Genomic DNA, 16,558 nt, shown 5'->3' with positions numbered 1-16,558 from the left:
CCTCTCCCGCCTTAGCCAACACTGTGCCCGGAGGACCCAAATGTGTGTATTCCCCCTGCTGCCTGCGCTCTGCTTGGTCCAGCCCCTTGGGGCACAGGGCGGCATGGGGTGGGGAGGACTGGCCCAGGGAGGCGGGGAGGCTCGCCTGCCTACCAGTCCTCTTAGAGCGGGAGGTCTGAGGCCCGCTCTGCTCTCAGGGCCCCCTGGTAGGTGGGACTTCCCCTAACTTGTGAGCCCACCCCTGGTCACCCCTATTTTTATATGAACTGCAGCCCAGAGAGGCCAAGGTGTAGCACACCCTACTCAGACCCTGAGTGGCCAAGGCCCCACCTGTGCACCCAGAGCCTGTGCGCTCAGACTGTCGGTGCTGCGGGCCCAGGGGGCATCCACTTGAGCCTCCCTGTGGAGATAGGCAGCCTGGTCCTCCTTCAGCCCCTGGCCCAGGGCCCCCCGCCCTGCGGTTTCTCTAGTTGCTCCTCCACACCCCAAGGCCCCTTCCCCCGGAAATGCTCACAGTGGGCTCTGACACATCCCTCAAGCCTCCTGCAGGCCTTGGGCCTGGCTCCAGGGCAGAGGATGAGCCTGGGCCCCCTCCTTGGGGCTGCAGGTGGCCTCAGTTTCCCCACCCGTGCTATCCTGTGCTTGCTGCTGCTCTGCTGTGTGTCTGCTTCTGCCAGGAGGGGCCCGGGCACCCACAAGGGGTCACAGCTCCCCTCCCAGCCTTGGGGGTGTTGAGCCATGGGGAGGGCTCTTGGTGCTCCACAGTGCCTCGTGGTGGAGGGAGGAGGGGCTCCCCGATGGTCCTCGGGGGTGGTCTCTGCACCGACTCCCACTCCCAGCTGGGGGCGGGCGAGAGGGAAGGGGCAGGGGCACTGCAGAGGATGAGGGCAGGGGGCAACCACTGGGAGGAGGAGTGCAGGGGGCGCCGGGCAGCCACGAGGTCACAGCAGATGGCAGGGGACTGGAAAGTGCAGGGTCAGGGGAGGCCCAGGGCACTGTGGGAGCAGGGTGTGGGGCCCCCAGGTGTGGACTTGGGCAGGTGGCTGGCCTGTGGCCCGCAGAGCAGGTGGGAGAAGGTAAATGGACACCTGGGAGTGGCTGACCTGGATGAGGAGGCACGGGGGCCTGGCATGTACTGTCTGCCGTCGGGGGTTTGGCTGCCCCGCACTGCTCGGCCACCCCTGTGTGCTGCTCTGGCTTTCGCTCTGCCCCCTCCTCCCCACCTCGACTTTTTCTCTTCTCTCCGTTTGTCAGCCCGCCCCCCGCGCAGACTGTCAGACCCCTACGACAGTAGCCGTGTGGCGGCGGGCCCAGGCTGACTCACGTGCCTGACCCTCTCTCCACAGTGACCAACGCGCTGGTGGGAATAAGCCCCTCGTCCTCCCTGTCAGCCCTGTCGAGCCGCGCCGCCTCCGTGTCCAGCCTGCACGAGCGCATCCTGTTCGCCCCGGGCAGCGAGGAGGCCATCGAGAGGCTAAAGGTGAGGGTGGCTGGGCACCGCGGGCCGGAGTCCTGGAGGAGGTGGAGCGGTCCCCCTCCCACACAGGGCCAGCGTGGAGTAGCCAGCAGAGGGCCCAGCATGTGGCCATCGGGTCCAGACAGGACACAGGGCTGTGACCGGTCTCAGCCCACCCACAGTGCCAGGGCAGCCTGGTCCTTTTGGGGGGTCCTGGGCCAGGGCTGCATGGGTTTAGCTGGCAGTCTGCCCCCAACCCGTCCGTTCCCCTTCGCCAGCCGTCAGCCCCCCACCCTGCCCGCTCCCTACCCGCCCCCTCCCCTCTGCCGGCTGTCCGTCCCCACCCTGCCCGCCCCCCTCCGCTGACTGCCACAACTCTGAGCACTGAGAATGACAGTGGCTTGTCCCTCGGCCCTTGGGCCTTCTGGAGTGTTCTGACACTGCTCGTGCATACAGTCGCCCGAGCCCTCTGCCCCACAGCCACTGTCCCTGATTCCCAAGTGGGCCTTGCTGGTTTAGGGCCTCCATCCACGCGTTCCTACAGTGAGTGGGGGCCCAGGAGGGTGAGTGCTGTGAGGACAGAGGCCAGAGCCGAGGCTGCTGTGGGAGTGGGGGTGCTCGTGGCTCGGAACGTGGCGTGGGACATGGGGGCCCACATGGGGTATGGGGATCCCATTAGGATGTGGGATCCACTTGAGGTTTGGAGTCACACTTGAGACATGGGGTCACACTTAGTCTGTGAGGGTCCCATTAGAATGTAGGGGTTCACTTGAGGTGTGGAGTTACACTTGAGGTGTGGGGTCACACTTGGGCTGTAGAGGTCCCACTTGGGGAGGGGGTCCACTTGGGATGTGGAGCTGGGACAGAAGGAGAGAGACCACATGGATGTGTCCTAAAAGGGTGAGGACCCAGGGTTCTCAGCAGTGGAGGGACAGTGAGCTTGAGAAGCTGTGTCTTGGGGTCCCAGGTGTGCTTGCCCTTCTCCCCTTCCCCGTGGGTGCGTCTGTAGACCGTAAGCCCTACAGTGGTCCTGTCTGCTTGGGCGGCCCGGGGGCTGGTGCTCTGGGACCTGGTGAGCTGCGTGTTCCCTTCGGCGCCCCACCTCTCTCTGCTGACCCTACCCCTCACGGTCTTCTCGGTCCCCAGGAGACGGAGAAGATCATTGCTGAGCTGAATGAAACCTGGGAGGAGAAGCTGCGGCGCACAGAAGCCATCCGGATGGAGAGGTGGGCGCCACGGGAGGTGGGGAAGCTGAGGTGGGGGTGAAGCCATTTAGCTCGTGGAAACTGAGTCCGTTGGGGGAGCAGCCAGCAGGCTCACAGCTGAGGAGCACTAGCTGCAGGCCCTGAGCTCCAGCCCTAGGTTCCCGCACCATGGGGCTCTACTCCCTCACACAGGGACCCCCACCCCATATCACCACCGACCCCCCTGCAGGCAGGGTGCAGGCACCTACCTGTGAGTTCAGGGGCGCTCTTGGGGGACTAGGCCCCCTGCACAGAGATGGGGGTTCACTCCCCAAGTTGCTCTCATGCGTGTAGCGTCGGAGGCACCCTCAGTAGCGCGAGACAGGCCTGCCTCTGGAGCTCCGCTGAGCCGGCTTGTGTCCCCAGGGAAGCGCTGCTGGCTGAGATGGGCGTGGCCATGAGGGAGGACGGCGGCACCCTGGGGGTGTTCTCTCCGAAAAAGGTAGGGCCAGTCCCTCTGAGGCCCCCCGCTCTCCCCGGGGGCGCTGATTGGCTCTGTGGGTGCCACACAAAACATGTGGAGTCTCAGCTTCCTGGGAGGCCAGAGGGGTCCTGGGAGGAGAATATGTGCGGGGTGGTGTGGCCCCAGGCACTGAGGGGGGCACCACCTCCCGTCTACAGCCAGACCCTCTCTTTGAGGGAGCCACGCCCCACCTCCACTGTGGGCCTACCTGTGGTTTTGGGGATCAAACGGTCACTTAGCTGCCCGAGGAGTGTGCTCGGCCCTTCAAGGTCGGGGGCCTGGGGTGCCCCTCAGAGCCTGGGGTCCAGGGCTACAGACCTGCAGTGGCAAGGAGCCTGGGCTGCTGGGTGTGGAGCTAAGGATAGTCATACCTGCCGGTTCTGGCAGGAACCACACTTCTCCCACCCAGGCCTGGCTCCTGCACTGGAAGCCTCCCTCACTGCAACGGGGGTCATCCAGCTGGGGTCCTCTCCTCTAATGGAGCAGAGCCCCCTGCAGCTTCTCCAGGGTGTATATGAACCCCTCCCCCAATTCAGCAGGTGCAGCACGCCATTTGAAAAGAGGTCTGCCTGGTGATTCTTAGAGCACAGACACCCCCCCACACCCTGCATGTGTGCACACACACACGCAAGATTGCAGATTGGCCCAGGGTCCCAGGGAGCTGAGCCAGAAAGCCTCCCTGGAGGTGGTGGCTTTCTGCCTGGCCCCCCATGCTGGCCTCTCGGGTTCTAGCTCCACTTTCTCCCTCCAGAGCAGCACCCTGGTCGACTCTGTTTGGGGGAAGGGATTTCTGTATTTGCCCATCCCTGAACGCAGTGACCGTGGAGGCCTTGACGTTGGAGATCCTGAGGGGAGAAGCCGCCCAGGGCCCTGCCCAGGAGAAGCCTCATTATCGAGGGCAGCCGCTCCCAGGGCATGGGCATGGGGGCTACGAGCCTCAGGCTTCTTCTGTCCCCACCCCCTCTCACTCCACCTCAGGGGGAGACGTGGCCACAGGGCCGGCCACCTGTGGTGGCGGCTTTGCCACACGCTGGCCTGCCTCAAGGGAGCACAGGATTGTGGAGGGTGGTCTCTGGGGTGTGCATGGCGGGGGCACCCACACCCCTGCCATCGGCTGCTGGTACACACAGGTGGTCTCCAAGTGCCAAGGCGCACTGTATCAAAGGGACTTTGCTGAACTCCTCAAGTCCCCCCCCCTGCAGCCTGCTCTGCCCCCAGCAGCAGATGGGCCCTGACGCCCCCCACTGCTGTCCCCCCATTGTGGGCTCCCTGTATCCAGGCACGGCCTGAGGCTGGATGGAGTGGTGGAGCTAGGACCCCCTGGCCTGCTCCCCTGAAGCGCAGAGATGTCCTGCAACCCCAGTGTGGGAGCCTGCTGCAGGCAGCTGCCCCACCAGGCAGGGCCTATACCTGCCCTGCTCTTCACTCTGGTCTGAGCAGCTAGTCTGCTGGGCAGCTGAGATGGGGGCTCAGGGCTGGGGCGTCCTGGCAAAGGCCCCTTCTTGGAGGCTTTCCTCCTCATGGCCCATGCCCCGCACGAAGCAGGCCCGGTGGTGGTCAGTCTCTGGGGAGAGGTACAGGGTGATGTTAGGCTCCAGCCCCCTCCCCAGGACAGGGCGACCCTCCTTCTCCCTCCAGACACCGCATCTGGTCAACCTGAATGAGGACCCGCTGATGTCTGAATGTCTCCTCTACTACATCAAGGATGGGATCACCAGGTGCGAGGGGGTTGACCAGGCCCTGGGGGCTCCTGGATCCTGCCCTCTATACTTGCTTCCTGTGGCCATCAAGACCCAGGGGCTCCTGGATCCTGCCCTCCATGCTTGCTTCCTGTGGCCATCAGGCCCCGGGGGCCCCTGGATCCTGCCCTCCTGTTCTTGCTTCCTGTGGCCACCAGGGCCCTGGGGGGCAGCCATCTCTCACCCACCTGCACCTGCTTCCTGTGGCCATGCTGGTCACAGGCACTCTGTGACAGGGCTGCGCCCCTTCTGACTGTCCACTGATACACAGTCCAGCGTTCCCCAGAACAGCCCGGTGGGCAGAGGCGTGGGCGCGCTGGGTCTGGGCCCAGCGTGACGTGTGTCCCCTTGCAGAGTGGGCCGAGAGGATGGAGAGAGGCGGCAGGACATCGTCCTGAGCGGGCACTTCATCAAGGAGGAGCACTGCATCTTCCGGAGTGACTCCAGGGGCGGCACCGAAGGTATCCGGCCCTCCTCTGCTCCCTGTCCTCCCTCGGAGTCGGTCCCAAGTCATGTAGGTTGGGGGAGGCTGCAGCTGGGGACGAAGCTCCACCTGGAAGACAGCTGGCAGATGACTGCCTCCTGCCTCGCCCAGGGCTTGGTCTCTGAGGCCTCAGGTGGGGTGGGGGCACAGGCGGGGTGGGGGCACAGGTGGGCTGCCTCCTCACCTTCCCTGTGCCCAAGGCTGCTGGCCAGGAGCTTGGCGGCCGTGGGGTCTGGCGGGCAGGACCGAGTCTGTGTGAGGAGGGGGCTCTAGGCCTCGGGAGCCCAGCAATTTTTACTCCCATTTCCCTGTTGGTGTGGAGTGGCCATCTGCCCAGGCTGAGGGTGTGCTCCCCGCAGGCCCCTGGGCAGGTGGGTGGAGGGTGGACGGCCCCTCACGGCCCCTCACGGCCCCTGCCCCATCTGTCCCACAGCTGTGGTAACCCTGGAGCCCTGTGAGGGGGCAGACACCTACGTCAATGGCAAGAAAGTCACAGAGCCCAGCATCCTTCGGTCAGGTATGGTGGGGTGGAGGCAGGGTGTGCGGGCCTGTCCCTGCAGCCCACACCCACGGCACACTGGTCCATGCAGGAATTGAGGGGTGAACAGGGACATGAGGGGGCCCTACCCCCACGCCCAGTCACCCCGTCTCCAGAGGTCCTTTGCTCTGTCCGCTTGCCCCCCTAGGCAGGCCATTCTCCAGGGCTGCTGGGGCCCGGCAGGGAGGGGCAATTGCAGAGGGGCGGAGCCCACAGCCTCCGCAGTCAGCACCCTGGGTTCAGGCTCGGTCCTGGGCAGTGGGGACCACCGGTGTTACAGAACGCACACACGTATGCAAGTCCCTTCTTTAGAAAAGTAAAAGTTTAGAAGGTGGCTCTACTGAGTGACAGTGACCAGGGTGAGCTCTTGGTGTAGGATGAGGAAGACCCTCCCCCAGCCCAGCCTGGAGGAGGTGGAGGGGACGGGAAGGGCTGCAGCGGACACCGGCTTCCTTGCCCCGTCCACCCACCCCTAAAGGGCTTGGCTGTTAGCCTCTGTAGAAGCCCCCAGGCCTCGGGGGTCCTGCCTTTGGGCTCCAGGAAAGCTGTGGAGGGGGTGGGGTCCCTGTGTGGCCAATCCATGGAGTAAGGGCTGGGCCAGCCACTGGTCAGCTTGTTTAGTTGACACCATTCGAGGGGGTGGCTAGGGGCTGTGGTGCCAGCTCAGACAGCTGCTTGCATCCTCCACTGGATTTTTGGGGTGGCCCTGGTGCCCGGGGGCTTGGGCAGAGCCTGGGCTGAGGAGGAGCCTCAGTTTGGGGTTCCTTCCTGATGCTGAGCTGAGCTGCATGCAGGCCAAAGGGCAGGGTGGATGGAGGAGGTGACATGCTGTAGGTGGCCAGTGGCAGTGAGGGGGGACCGACCTGCAGACACGGGGGTCAGTGGGGAAGGAGCTCGGGGAGGACTGCAGACACAGGGTGGGGGCCTGGGGAGGACTGCAGACACGGGGTGGGGGGCTGGGGAGGACTGTAGACACGGGGTGGGGTGCTCAGGTGGACTGGGGAGTGAGTGAGGAGGCCTGTCCAGATCCGGGTGTAGAATGGCCTGACTAGGAAGGGGTACAGGGGAGGTGATGCGGGCCGAGGACAGCTGTCGGTGCCCCCCGGCTCTGGCTTGAGCACCTGGATAACAGCCAGCAGGGCCTCTCAGGGGTGGAGAGGCTGCAGGTCATTCGAGAGGTACGCTTGCACCTCTCTTTTCCTCTTCTCCCCTCCTTCACCCTCACACCACCGCCTTCACCCCAGGGAATCGCATCATCATGGGGAAGAGCCACGTGTTCCGGTTCAACCACCCGGAGCAGGCGCGGCAGGAGCGGGAGCGCACGCCCTGCGCAGAGACGCCCGCCGAGCCCGTGGACTGGGCCTTTGCCCAGCGAGAGCTCCTGGAGAAGCAGGGCATCGACATGAAGCAGGAGATGGAGCAGAGGTGAGGTGGGCGGGGCAGGGGTGGGGGGAAGGTGAGGGGGACAGGTCGGGGCAGATGTGGGGGTAGAAGTGGGGGCAGAGGTGAGACGAGCGGGGCAGGGTGGGGGGAAGGTGAGGGGGACAGGTCGGGGCAGAGTTGAGGGGCAGGGGTGAGGCAGACAGTGGGGTAGAGGTGGGAGCAGAGGTGAGGGGCAGAGGTGAGGCAGATGGTGGGGTAGAGGTGAGGGCAGAGGTGAGGCAGATGGTGGGGTAGAGGTGGGGGCAGAGGTCGGGCGGGCGGTGGAGGCAGGGGTGAGGGGTAGGGGTAGGGGCAGAGGCGAGGCAGGGCCACGGTAGGATCGGCCCCCGCCTCCACCCCAGTGCCCGCACATCCTCAGCGCCTGCCCCCCCGCCCCCCCGCAGGCTCCAGGAGCTGGAGGACCAGTACCGCAGGGAGCGGGAAGAGGCCACCTACCTGCTGGAGCAGCAGAGGCTGGTGAGGCCCCAGCCCCCTCCACACGCCATGCCCCCGGGAGCCCCCGCCCAGGCTCTTGGCCCCAGCTGGGCAGTCGGGGGCTCTGGAGAAGCTGGGGTGTCCCTGCTTTCCTGGAGCTCACGCTGCGCCCCCTGCCCAGCCTCCTGGTTGCCCCCACAGTGCCCCGAGGGCAGCCCCGCCCAGGCCGGGAGGGCTGCGAGGGGCTGAGGCAGCTGCTGTGGCCTGGCCCCTTCCGCAGGACTACGAGAGTAAGCTGGAGGCCCTGAAGAAGCAGATGGACTCCAGGTACTACCCGGAGGTGAATGAAGAGGAGGAGGAGCCAGAGGATGAAGGTGAGAGGGCCTGAGCACGGAGGGGTCTTGGAGGAGAGGTAGCGCCAGGTCCTCCTGGAGGTTGGGGGTCATCGCTTTGCCCTGAGGCCCCAGGAGAGGGCACCTCATCTCTGGGAGCATCTGCCAAGGTGGGGTTTAGGGGGGCTATGCTGCAGCAGAAATGCACACACACACGTGCATAATGCACATGTGCACGTACATGTGCTCATACAAATGTGTGCTTACATACACAGTCACGTGTGTACGTGATATGAACACGTACACGTGTATGCACACGCTGGTTCTGAAGGGCATGTGCGTGTATACACACAAGCACACATGCACTCACACGTGAACGCAGTGAACACATATGCAAATGCACATATGCATGTGTGCGTGCTGTCCACACATGGATTCACATGCAGCGTGCTGGTTCTGAAGGGCACGTGCATGCACACCCAGATGAAAATGCATATCCACACGTGTGTGCACCGATGCATACGCACCCATACATGTGCATGTTGTGCGTGCACGCACTCACACATACGCAGTGCACTTATGTGCACACACACGCACACGGACATGCATATGCACACATGCAGTCACACATGCACACGCGTGCACACGTGCTGGTTCTGATGGGTGATGGCGTGGCCCTGGGTCACCCCACCCTGCCAGCCATGTGGCTCGTGTCCCCACACCCTCCATCTCCCCTCAGGATTCCCTGTCTGAGCATTTGCTCGGGAGCTGAGCGTCGGATGCTGGCCCTCTTGGGGGGCGAGGGTGTGTCAGCTTGGCCTCTGGTCTGTGTGACCTTGGGCAAGCAGGTCTCTTCTGTGGTCAGGACTCGGTTCCCTCATCTGCCCACTGAAGCTCCTTCCCGCCCACAGTGCGGGCTCCAGATAGGCAGCTGAAGGCCGGTAGGGGCCTGGGGAGAAGGGGACAGAGCCCTGCAGCCAGGACCAGCCTCCCGGTGTCCCAGCTCAGAGGGCATGTGAGCTGAGCGAGGGTCAGGACCGCCTGCCTGCCTGCCTCCTCTCCCGTGTTACTGGCCCCACCGCGTGTGGCTGTCCTTGGCTGCGTGGCTCCCGTGGTCCATGCTGAGCCCTGCCCGGCTCCCAGCCAGCTCATGGAGCTGATGGCCTCTGCTCTTTGGGGCCTGCGGGCCTCTTCACTTCATTCCTCTGTGGCTTTTTCTGCTGCGTCCTTCTCCCTGGGCCCAGGAGAGCAGTGTATGTGGAACGGGGGCCTGGATCTCCTCTCGTCATCCCTAGCCACAGTGACCCTGGGGTGGGGCCACCTTTAACTCCAGCCCCACTGGCTGTGCTTCCCGTGGGGGCATGAAGCTGGCTCAGGGCAGCCCCCCTAGAGTGACCAGCGCCGTCTTGTCCACTCGCCTCCCTGAGGCCAGGGTGCTTGGCAGGCAGGCCGTGGCATTCCCCACGATGGCCGCGTGCCTGTCTCCACAGTCCAGTGGACAGAGCGGGAGTGTGAGCTGGCGCTGTGGGCCTTCCGGAAGTGGAAGTGGTACCAGTTCACGTCCCTGCGCGACCTGCTGTGGGGCAACGCCATTTTCCTCAAGGAGGCCAACGCCATCAGTGTGGAGCTCAAGAAGAAGGTGGGTCCTCTTGGTCGACCTGGCACGCATCAGAGAGAATGGCCCATCCGTGAGTGATGGGGACCCCGGCTCACAGCCAGGACAGGGTGTCAGCCAGCCTGGGAGAGTGACCCGGACCCCACCTCACCTGGACCCCAAGAAGGGCAGGCAACGGGGGGGGAACTCAGGCCAGCAGGCCACTGGTGGGGAAGTGCAGCTTTTGCTCTAGGGTGGCTGGAAGGTTCTGGTGAATGGTCGTGGGCACAGAGGAGTCTCGGGACAGGTCTCCGGGAGGTGGGGCATGCACCCCTCGGTGAGCCGGTCCCCCACGGGGCTGACACTCAGCCCCTCCCACCTGCCCCAGGTGCAGTTCCAGTTTGTCCTCCTCACCGACACGCTCTACTCCCCACTGCCCCCCGACCTGCTGCCCCCTGAAGCCGCCAAAGAGAGGGAGACACGCCCTTTTCCCCGCACAATTGTGGCTGTGGAGGTGCAAGACCAGAAGAATGGGGCCACCCACTACTGGACACTGGAGAAGCTCAGGTGTGGCTGACGGGCAGGTGGGAGGTGGACAGTGGGTGGGACAGGTGGGGCCCTGGGCCGAGGACACAGAAACGGAGCCTGTCTTCTGATGCTAGAATAGTCGAGAGACACATTTAACGTTTCCATGGAGAAAGGGGCAGGTGAAGGCCAGAGGGCCACCAGGTCATCACGGTGCTGCTGGGAGGTGTGGGCAGGGCCAGTGGGGACCAGCAGGGAGCAGTTGCCTGGGCCTGAAGTGCAGGGTGGTGGCATGACCAGAGCCAGGCGGAGCTGGGCCACCAGGGATGGGCCACATGAGTGCGGGGAGGAGCACCCCACCTTTCGCTTCCTAACCCCATCCCTGCAGGAGGCATTTACCTTGGCCAGCCCAGTAGAGGTGAGAGGGGTCTTGCAGGAAGCTCCATGGGGAGAGCTCGGCTAGGGGCCAGGAGGGAGCCAGGGAGGCCACTGCTGTCCACCACTCACTCACACTCACCCACACACTCACACATACTCACACTCACACACACATGCTCTGCTGTCCCACTGCCCCCACTGCTCACTCCCACACTCCCACACTCACACTCACACACATGCTCTGTTGTCCCACTGCCTCCTCCACTGCTCACTCACACACCCACACATCCTCTGCTGTCCTGCCACCGCCTCCTGTTCACTCACACACACCCACACACTCACACTCACACCTACATGCTCTGCAGTCCTCTGCCTCCTCCACTGCTCACTCTCCCACACTCACTCACACACATGCTCTACTGTCCCACTGCCTCCTCCACTTTCACACACACACTCACACATCCTCTGCAGTCCTGCCACCTTCTCCACCGTTCACTCACACACCCACACACTCACACTCACACATGCTCTGCTGTCCTTCCACCTCCACTGGTCACTCTCATACACACACACACACACACACACACACACACACACGCTGTGCTGTCCTGCTGCCTCATCCAGTGGTCACTCACATATCCACACTCATACGTATTCACACACACTCACACACATACATACTCACACACCAGCTCTGCTGTCCACCTCCTCCACTGCTCACTCTAATACACTCACACTCACACACACACACATGCTCTGCTGTCCTGCCACCACCTCCACTGCACATTCACACACACGCTCATACATATTCCTTCACACTCACACTCATACTCACACACATACTCTGCTGTCCTGCCTCCACGTCCACTGCTCGACTTGAGAGATGTCTTTCCTAAAGCTCTGCCTGCACTCACCCACACTCACACGTGCATATACACACCTGCATGTACACCCACATACACTCACACAGATGCACATGTACACATACACTCACACACATACACACATGCATGTACACCCCACATACACTCACACAGATGCACATATACACATACACTCACACACATACACACGTGCATGTACACCCCACATACACTCACACAGATGCACATATACACATACACTCACGCATACACACGTGCATGTACATATACACTCACACATTGGCAGACACATACATTCATACATCCACCAACATATTCACAAGAACACTCATATACAGTCACAAATACTCATATACACACTCACATGTTGGTAGACATTCATACACTAATGGACACACAAGTACAGTTACACACATTGGCAGACATGCATACTCTCACATACACACATGCACACACTCACAAGTAAACACACACAGACCTAATCACATTCATAGACACACACTTTCCTTTCTTGCACAATTCATTCACACACACAAACACACTCATGTAGACACATACACGTTCAGGCACCCGACACACACAATAATTCATGCTTTAATACACACACTCATATACATACTCACACTCACACACACATTGGCAGACACTCATACACTCATATTCAGTCAAATATTCACAACACGCAAGCATGCTCACACGCTCACAAACTCCTGTGTAGTCACACACACACTGGCAGACACTCATATATTCATGGATACACACATACACACACACACTGGCAGACACTCGTATATTCATGGATACACACATACACACTTACCCACATTGGCAGACACCTACGCGCACGCACACACACACACACATGCACACATGCTTATATGTACACTCACACTCATAACACACTCATAGACACTCACACTTACAACATGTTGGCACTCATACACTCATGAACACACACTCAGACGTTGACAGATGCACATACACTCATGCAACGCATACTCGCAAGCACACTCACACACCCTCACACTCAGATACTCTCACACTGGCAGACACTGATATACTCATGGACACGCATACACTCACACACACATTGGCAGACACTCGTACACTCACATACACATGTACACACGCTCGCACACTCACATACACTCACATACCTTGGCAGGCATGCATACACTCATGGACACACATAAACTCACACAACTTGGCAGACATACCTACACTCATGGACACATACACTCACACACATTGGCGGACACACACTCATGGACACACACATAAACACACGTTGGCAGACATACGTATACTCATGGCCACACAGTCACACACACATTGGTGGACACACACCCATGGACACACACATGCACTCACACACTCACACTTGCACTTGCACACTCACTCCCTCGTTCTCCCTGTTGCTGGGCGATAGTCTGACTGTGCGTTCCCTTTCCTGTACGACGCTTTCCCCCGGGGATGGTGATGCTTACAGTGTTTTCTTACTGCTCTGTGTCCCCAGTGCCCATCTGTCCTGACCCCTAACCTTCCAGGCTCTGCCATGGGACCCTATTTCTGAGCCCTCCCCCACTGGCCAGCTTCGGTTGGGATTTTCTCCCCTTTGCCACCTGCTTGGCAGCTTCGGAGTGCTGCCGCCCCCTGTTCAGTCCCCATCCTGTGGGCCTCTCCTGGCCAGTCCTGCTGGTTTACGATCGCTTGGTTGTCATTTGGTTGGGTTTGGGAGAGACTCCTGGTAAACTCGCATGTTTCACTAGAGGCCTGCCACTGGCAGTTGGCCAAGTCGGGGCCCGTACTGGGGTCCAGGAAGCCACCGTGAGCCTGGCATGACCAGGGCTGAACAGGGCACTGTGGCCAGAGCTGGGCTGAGCCCACTGACTGCACGGTCTCTACAGGCAACGCCTCGACCTGATGCGAGAGATGTATGACCGAGCGGCCGAGGTGCCCTCTAGCATCATCGAGGACTGTGACAACGTGGTCACCGGTGGAGACCCCTTCTACGACCGCTTCCCCTGGTTCCGGCTGGTGGGCAGGTGGGTGCCCCCTCCCCTAGCTGGGGGAGTGAGAGGAGAGAGAGCCAAGGCCTGGACCCCCGTGTGGAGAGGGAGCCAGCGAGACCCTCTTCCTGTGTCTGCCCAGACTCCAGCCCCACCCTCCCCCGGCTTGTAGTGCCCCCGCTTACCCTCCATGCTCGGAGGCCCTGGGATTTCAGGGACCTGGATGGGGTCTCGGCATTGCCCCCACACCTGCTGTGGAGCTGCAGCCCCAGGTGGCACATGTCCACGTGTGTGAACGTGTGAGGTACCCAAGCATCCTTGGGCCTTGGGGAGGTCTCGGTGTCACCCGGTGGCCTTGAGGGTAAGTGGGAAGCAGGACCATGTCCTCCCAGATCCTCAGAGACCACCTTTCCCTGGTCACCTGATCTGAGGCCCCGGCACTCATGGAACCAAGGCTATCAGGTCTTCCCACGGCCTCAGTCACACCCCTATTCTCCATCACGCCTGTGCCTTCCGTGGTACCTTCGAGTACCTTCTGGCACCTTCCGAGCGGCAACACGTTGCCGTTTCTTTCCAAGCCTGGGGACAGGGTGCATTTTGGATCTTCTCATCTTTGAAAGCAGCGATCCTGATGGCCTGTGTGTTTGGTTTTAGACAGCTGCTCCCCCCGCCCCGCCCCGCCCCGCCCCGCCGGTTGCTGGTGTTAACCTGTCTCTGTCTTGTCGCACTAACCTCAGTTCAGTCATCTCTGGCTGCAGCAGCTACCCACTTCTCAACACATGCATGAGCGAGCGCATGACTGCTCTCACCCCCTCCCCCACCTTCTCGAGCCCCGACTCCGATGTCACCGAGCCGGCCGAGGAGCAGAGCCTGGGGGAGGAGGAGGAGGAGGAGGAGGAGGAGGAGGAGGAGGACCTGGAGGAAGACGACGTCTTTCCGGAGCACGCGCTGTGCCACGGCCGGGACCCGTTTTACGACCGGCCCCCCCTGTTCAGTTTAGTAGGAAGGTTGGTGAGATCGAGACGCGCATGCTGGGAAGGACCCAGCTCTTTTGCACAGAGCACTGCTGGGGCATAATTCGGCCGCCACAGGGCGGGACCCAGGTGTGCAGAGCCCCGGTGTCGGGACCCAGGTGTGAGGGACACAGGTGTACAGGTACCCAGGTGTGAGAGACCCAGGTGTGAGGGACCCAGGTGTGCACAGCTCAGGTGTCAGGACCCAGGTGTGTGGGGATTAAGGTGTGAGGGAGCCAGGGGTGTGGAGCCCAAGCGTGACACCCAGGTATGAGGGACCCAGATATAAGGGACCCAGATGTGAAGAACCCTGGTGTGAGGGACCCAGGGGTGAAGAGCCCAGGTGTGAGAGAGCCAGGGATGAGGGACCCAGATGTGAAGGACCCAGGTGTGAGGGAGCCAGGGGTGTGGAGCCCAGGTATGAGAGACCCAGGTATAAGGGACCCAGATGTGAAGGACCCAGGTGTGAGGGACCCAGGGGTGCAGAGCCCAGGTGTGAGGGACCCAGATGTGAGGGACCCAGGGGTGCGGAGCTGAGGTGTGAGAGACCCAGGTGTGAGGGACCCAGATGTGAGGGACCCAGATGTTAAAGACCCAGGGGTGCGGGGCCCAGGTGTGCAGAGCCCAGGTGTGAGGGACCCAGGGATGTGGGACCCAGGTGTGTGGCGCAGCCCCTGCCCTCCCTGGGAGGTGAGGCAGGCAGAGGGGCTGGCCTCCCTGGGGAGAGGGCTCTGAGGGATTGCAAGGGCTCCCCACGGCACATTCTGGAACATTTGTCTTCTCAGTTGGTCTTCATGACCCTTTGAGGCAGGGCAGATTCAGAGTCCCGGTTATGGAAGGGGCAGCGTGGCTCTGAGCTTGCAGCTGTGGCCCTAGGCACAGACCTGAGTGTGGGTCGCCCGGCTGGGCAGGTGGGGCTATTTCTGCAGAGACCGCAGTAGGGAGGATGGGAACGCCAGCCAGGCCCCAGATGCCCGAGATCCTCCAGGAATTCCTGGGCCAGTCCGAGGGGATGTTTGGAAGGTGAGGCGGGCTACCTAAGCTGACGCCTCGTTCTGCTTCCGGGGACCAGCCTTACCTTCTGCGTCTTCCCAGCTGATGGCACTTCTCCACTGGAGGTGCATGGACCCCTGGGGGCACTCAGGGTTGTCCCCCAGGGAAGAGGGGCGGAGCCGTGAGGGGGTCAGGGGGAGGGCAGGAGGGGCGGGTGCTTGGCGATGGACCGGCCTCAGCTTAGGAGCCTGCAGGAGCTCGGTCACCTACCCCTGAGGCGGGGGCTGACCCTGCCTGTCTCCCAGCCTGTCTCCTGTGTGAAGGCAAGGACAGGACGGTACTATCTCTGCCGACCTTCAGGTCGCCATGGTGAGAGATGCCAACTGTGCCCTTTGCAGAGAAGAGCTGGTGATAAGTCTCCCAGATGGGCAAGACGAGGTTGGGGTCAAGAGGGGACAGAGGCTGTCAGGAACCAAGCTCGGCGGGGGGCGGGGCGGGGGGAAGGGGCCCCGCCCTGCAGGTGGGTTTGGCAAGTACACCACCACCAGGCACGATGTTATTATTGTGAAAGGGAAGTTTTAGAAACCAAGCTGTTATAGGGAATTTGGCTCATGAAACAGATGGGTTTTATATGTTTTAGATATAGAAGAAAATACTTTTTAATAGAAACCTTTTTATGAGTTTGAGATTGTTCCTTTGAGCTAGCCTGATAGAAGTTTCTAGAAGACTTGACCTTGGAGCCCCAGTGCTGAAAGCTGACTGTGGCCCCCAGATATCGGGGTCTACACTGGGAGCCCCACCCATCCTAAGAGGGAAACGTTCCCGTGGGCACATGTCAGTAGTATGGGCTGGTTCTGATTGGTTTCCCCAGCGGTGATTGGGCCAGTCGCACCTGTGATGTGCCGGCCCACTGCGTGACAACCTGTGTGCTCTCCCGCAAAGTGTCCTGGGTCTGGACTCTATGGAGCCCGTGGGTGAAGTACAGCCCCCTGCGGTCAGTGCCCTGGGGCTGCCAGGCCCCCTCATCTGCTGAGCCCCAGCGTGGCTCA

General features: G+C 61.6%; 1 protein-coding gene across 1 annotated transcript in view; it reads left to right on the top strand.

Annotated features, from left to right (window-relative positions):
- The window catches only part of KIF1A (kinesin family member 1A), a 109,687-nt gene that overhangs the window by 56,258 nt on the left and 36,871 nt on the right, over nt 1–16,558 (top strand). Inside the window, exons 14-27 of the mRNA XM_004386475.3 lie at nt 16–42; nt 1,347–1,480; nt 2,603–2,682; nt 3,067–3,142; nt 4,802–4,881; nt 5,257–5,363; nt 5,820–5,903; nt 7,169–7,349; nt 7,751–7,823; nt 8,062–8,155; nt 9,604–9,752; nt 10,096–10,274; nt 13,402–13,539; nt 14,241–14,510. Coding sequence (XP_004386532.1) covers nt 16–42; nt 1,347–1,480; nt 2,603–2,682; nt 3,067–3,142; nt 4,802–4,881; nt 5,257–5,363; nt 5,820–5,903; nt 7,169–7,349; nt 7,751–7,823; nt 8,062–8,155; nt 9,604–9,752; nt 10,096–10,274; nt 13,402–13,539; nt 14,241–14,510 — 1,672 coding nt within the window. The remainder of the gene's footprint in view (nt 1–15; nt 43–1,346; nt 1,481–2,602; nt 2,683–3,066; nt 3,143–4,801; nt 4,882–5,256; nt 5,364–5,819; nt 5,904–7,168; nt 7,350–7,750; nt 7,824–8,061; nt 8,156–9,603; nt 9,753–10,095; nt 10,275–13,401; nt 13,540–14,240; nt 14,511–16,558) is intronic.

Source organism: Trichechus manatus, unplaced genomic scaffold (assembly GCF_000243295.1).
Source record: "Trichechus manatus latirostris isolate Lorelei unplaced genomic scaffold, TriManLat1.0 scaffold00165, whole genome shotgun sequence".
Taxonomy (NCBI): Eukaryota; Metazoa; Chordata; class Mammalia; order Sirenia; family Trichechidae; genus Trichechus; species Trichechus manatus.
This window is presented reverse-complemented; position numbering and strand designations above follow the sequence as displayed.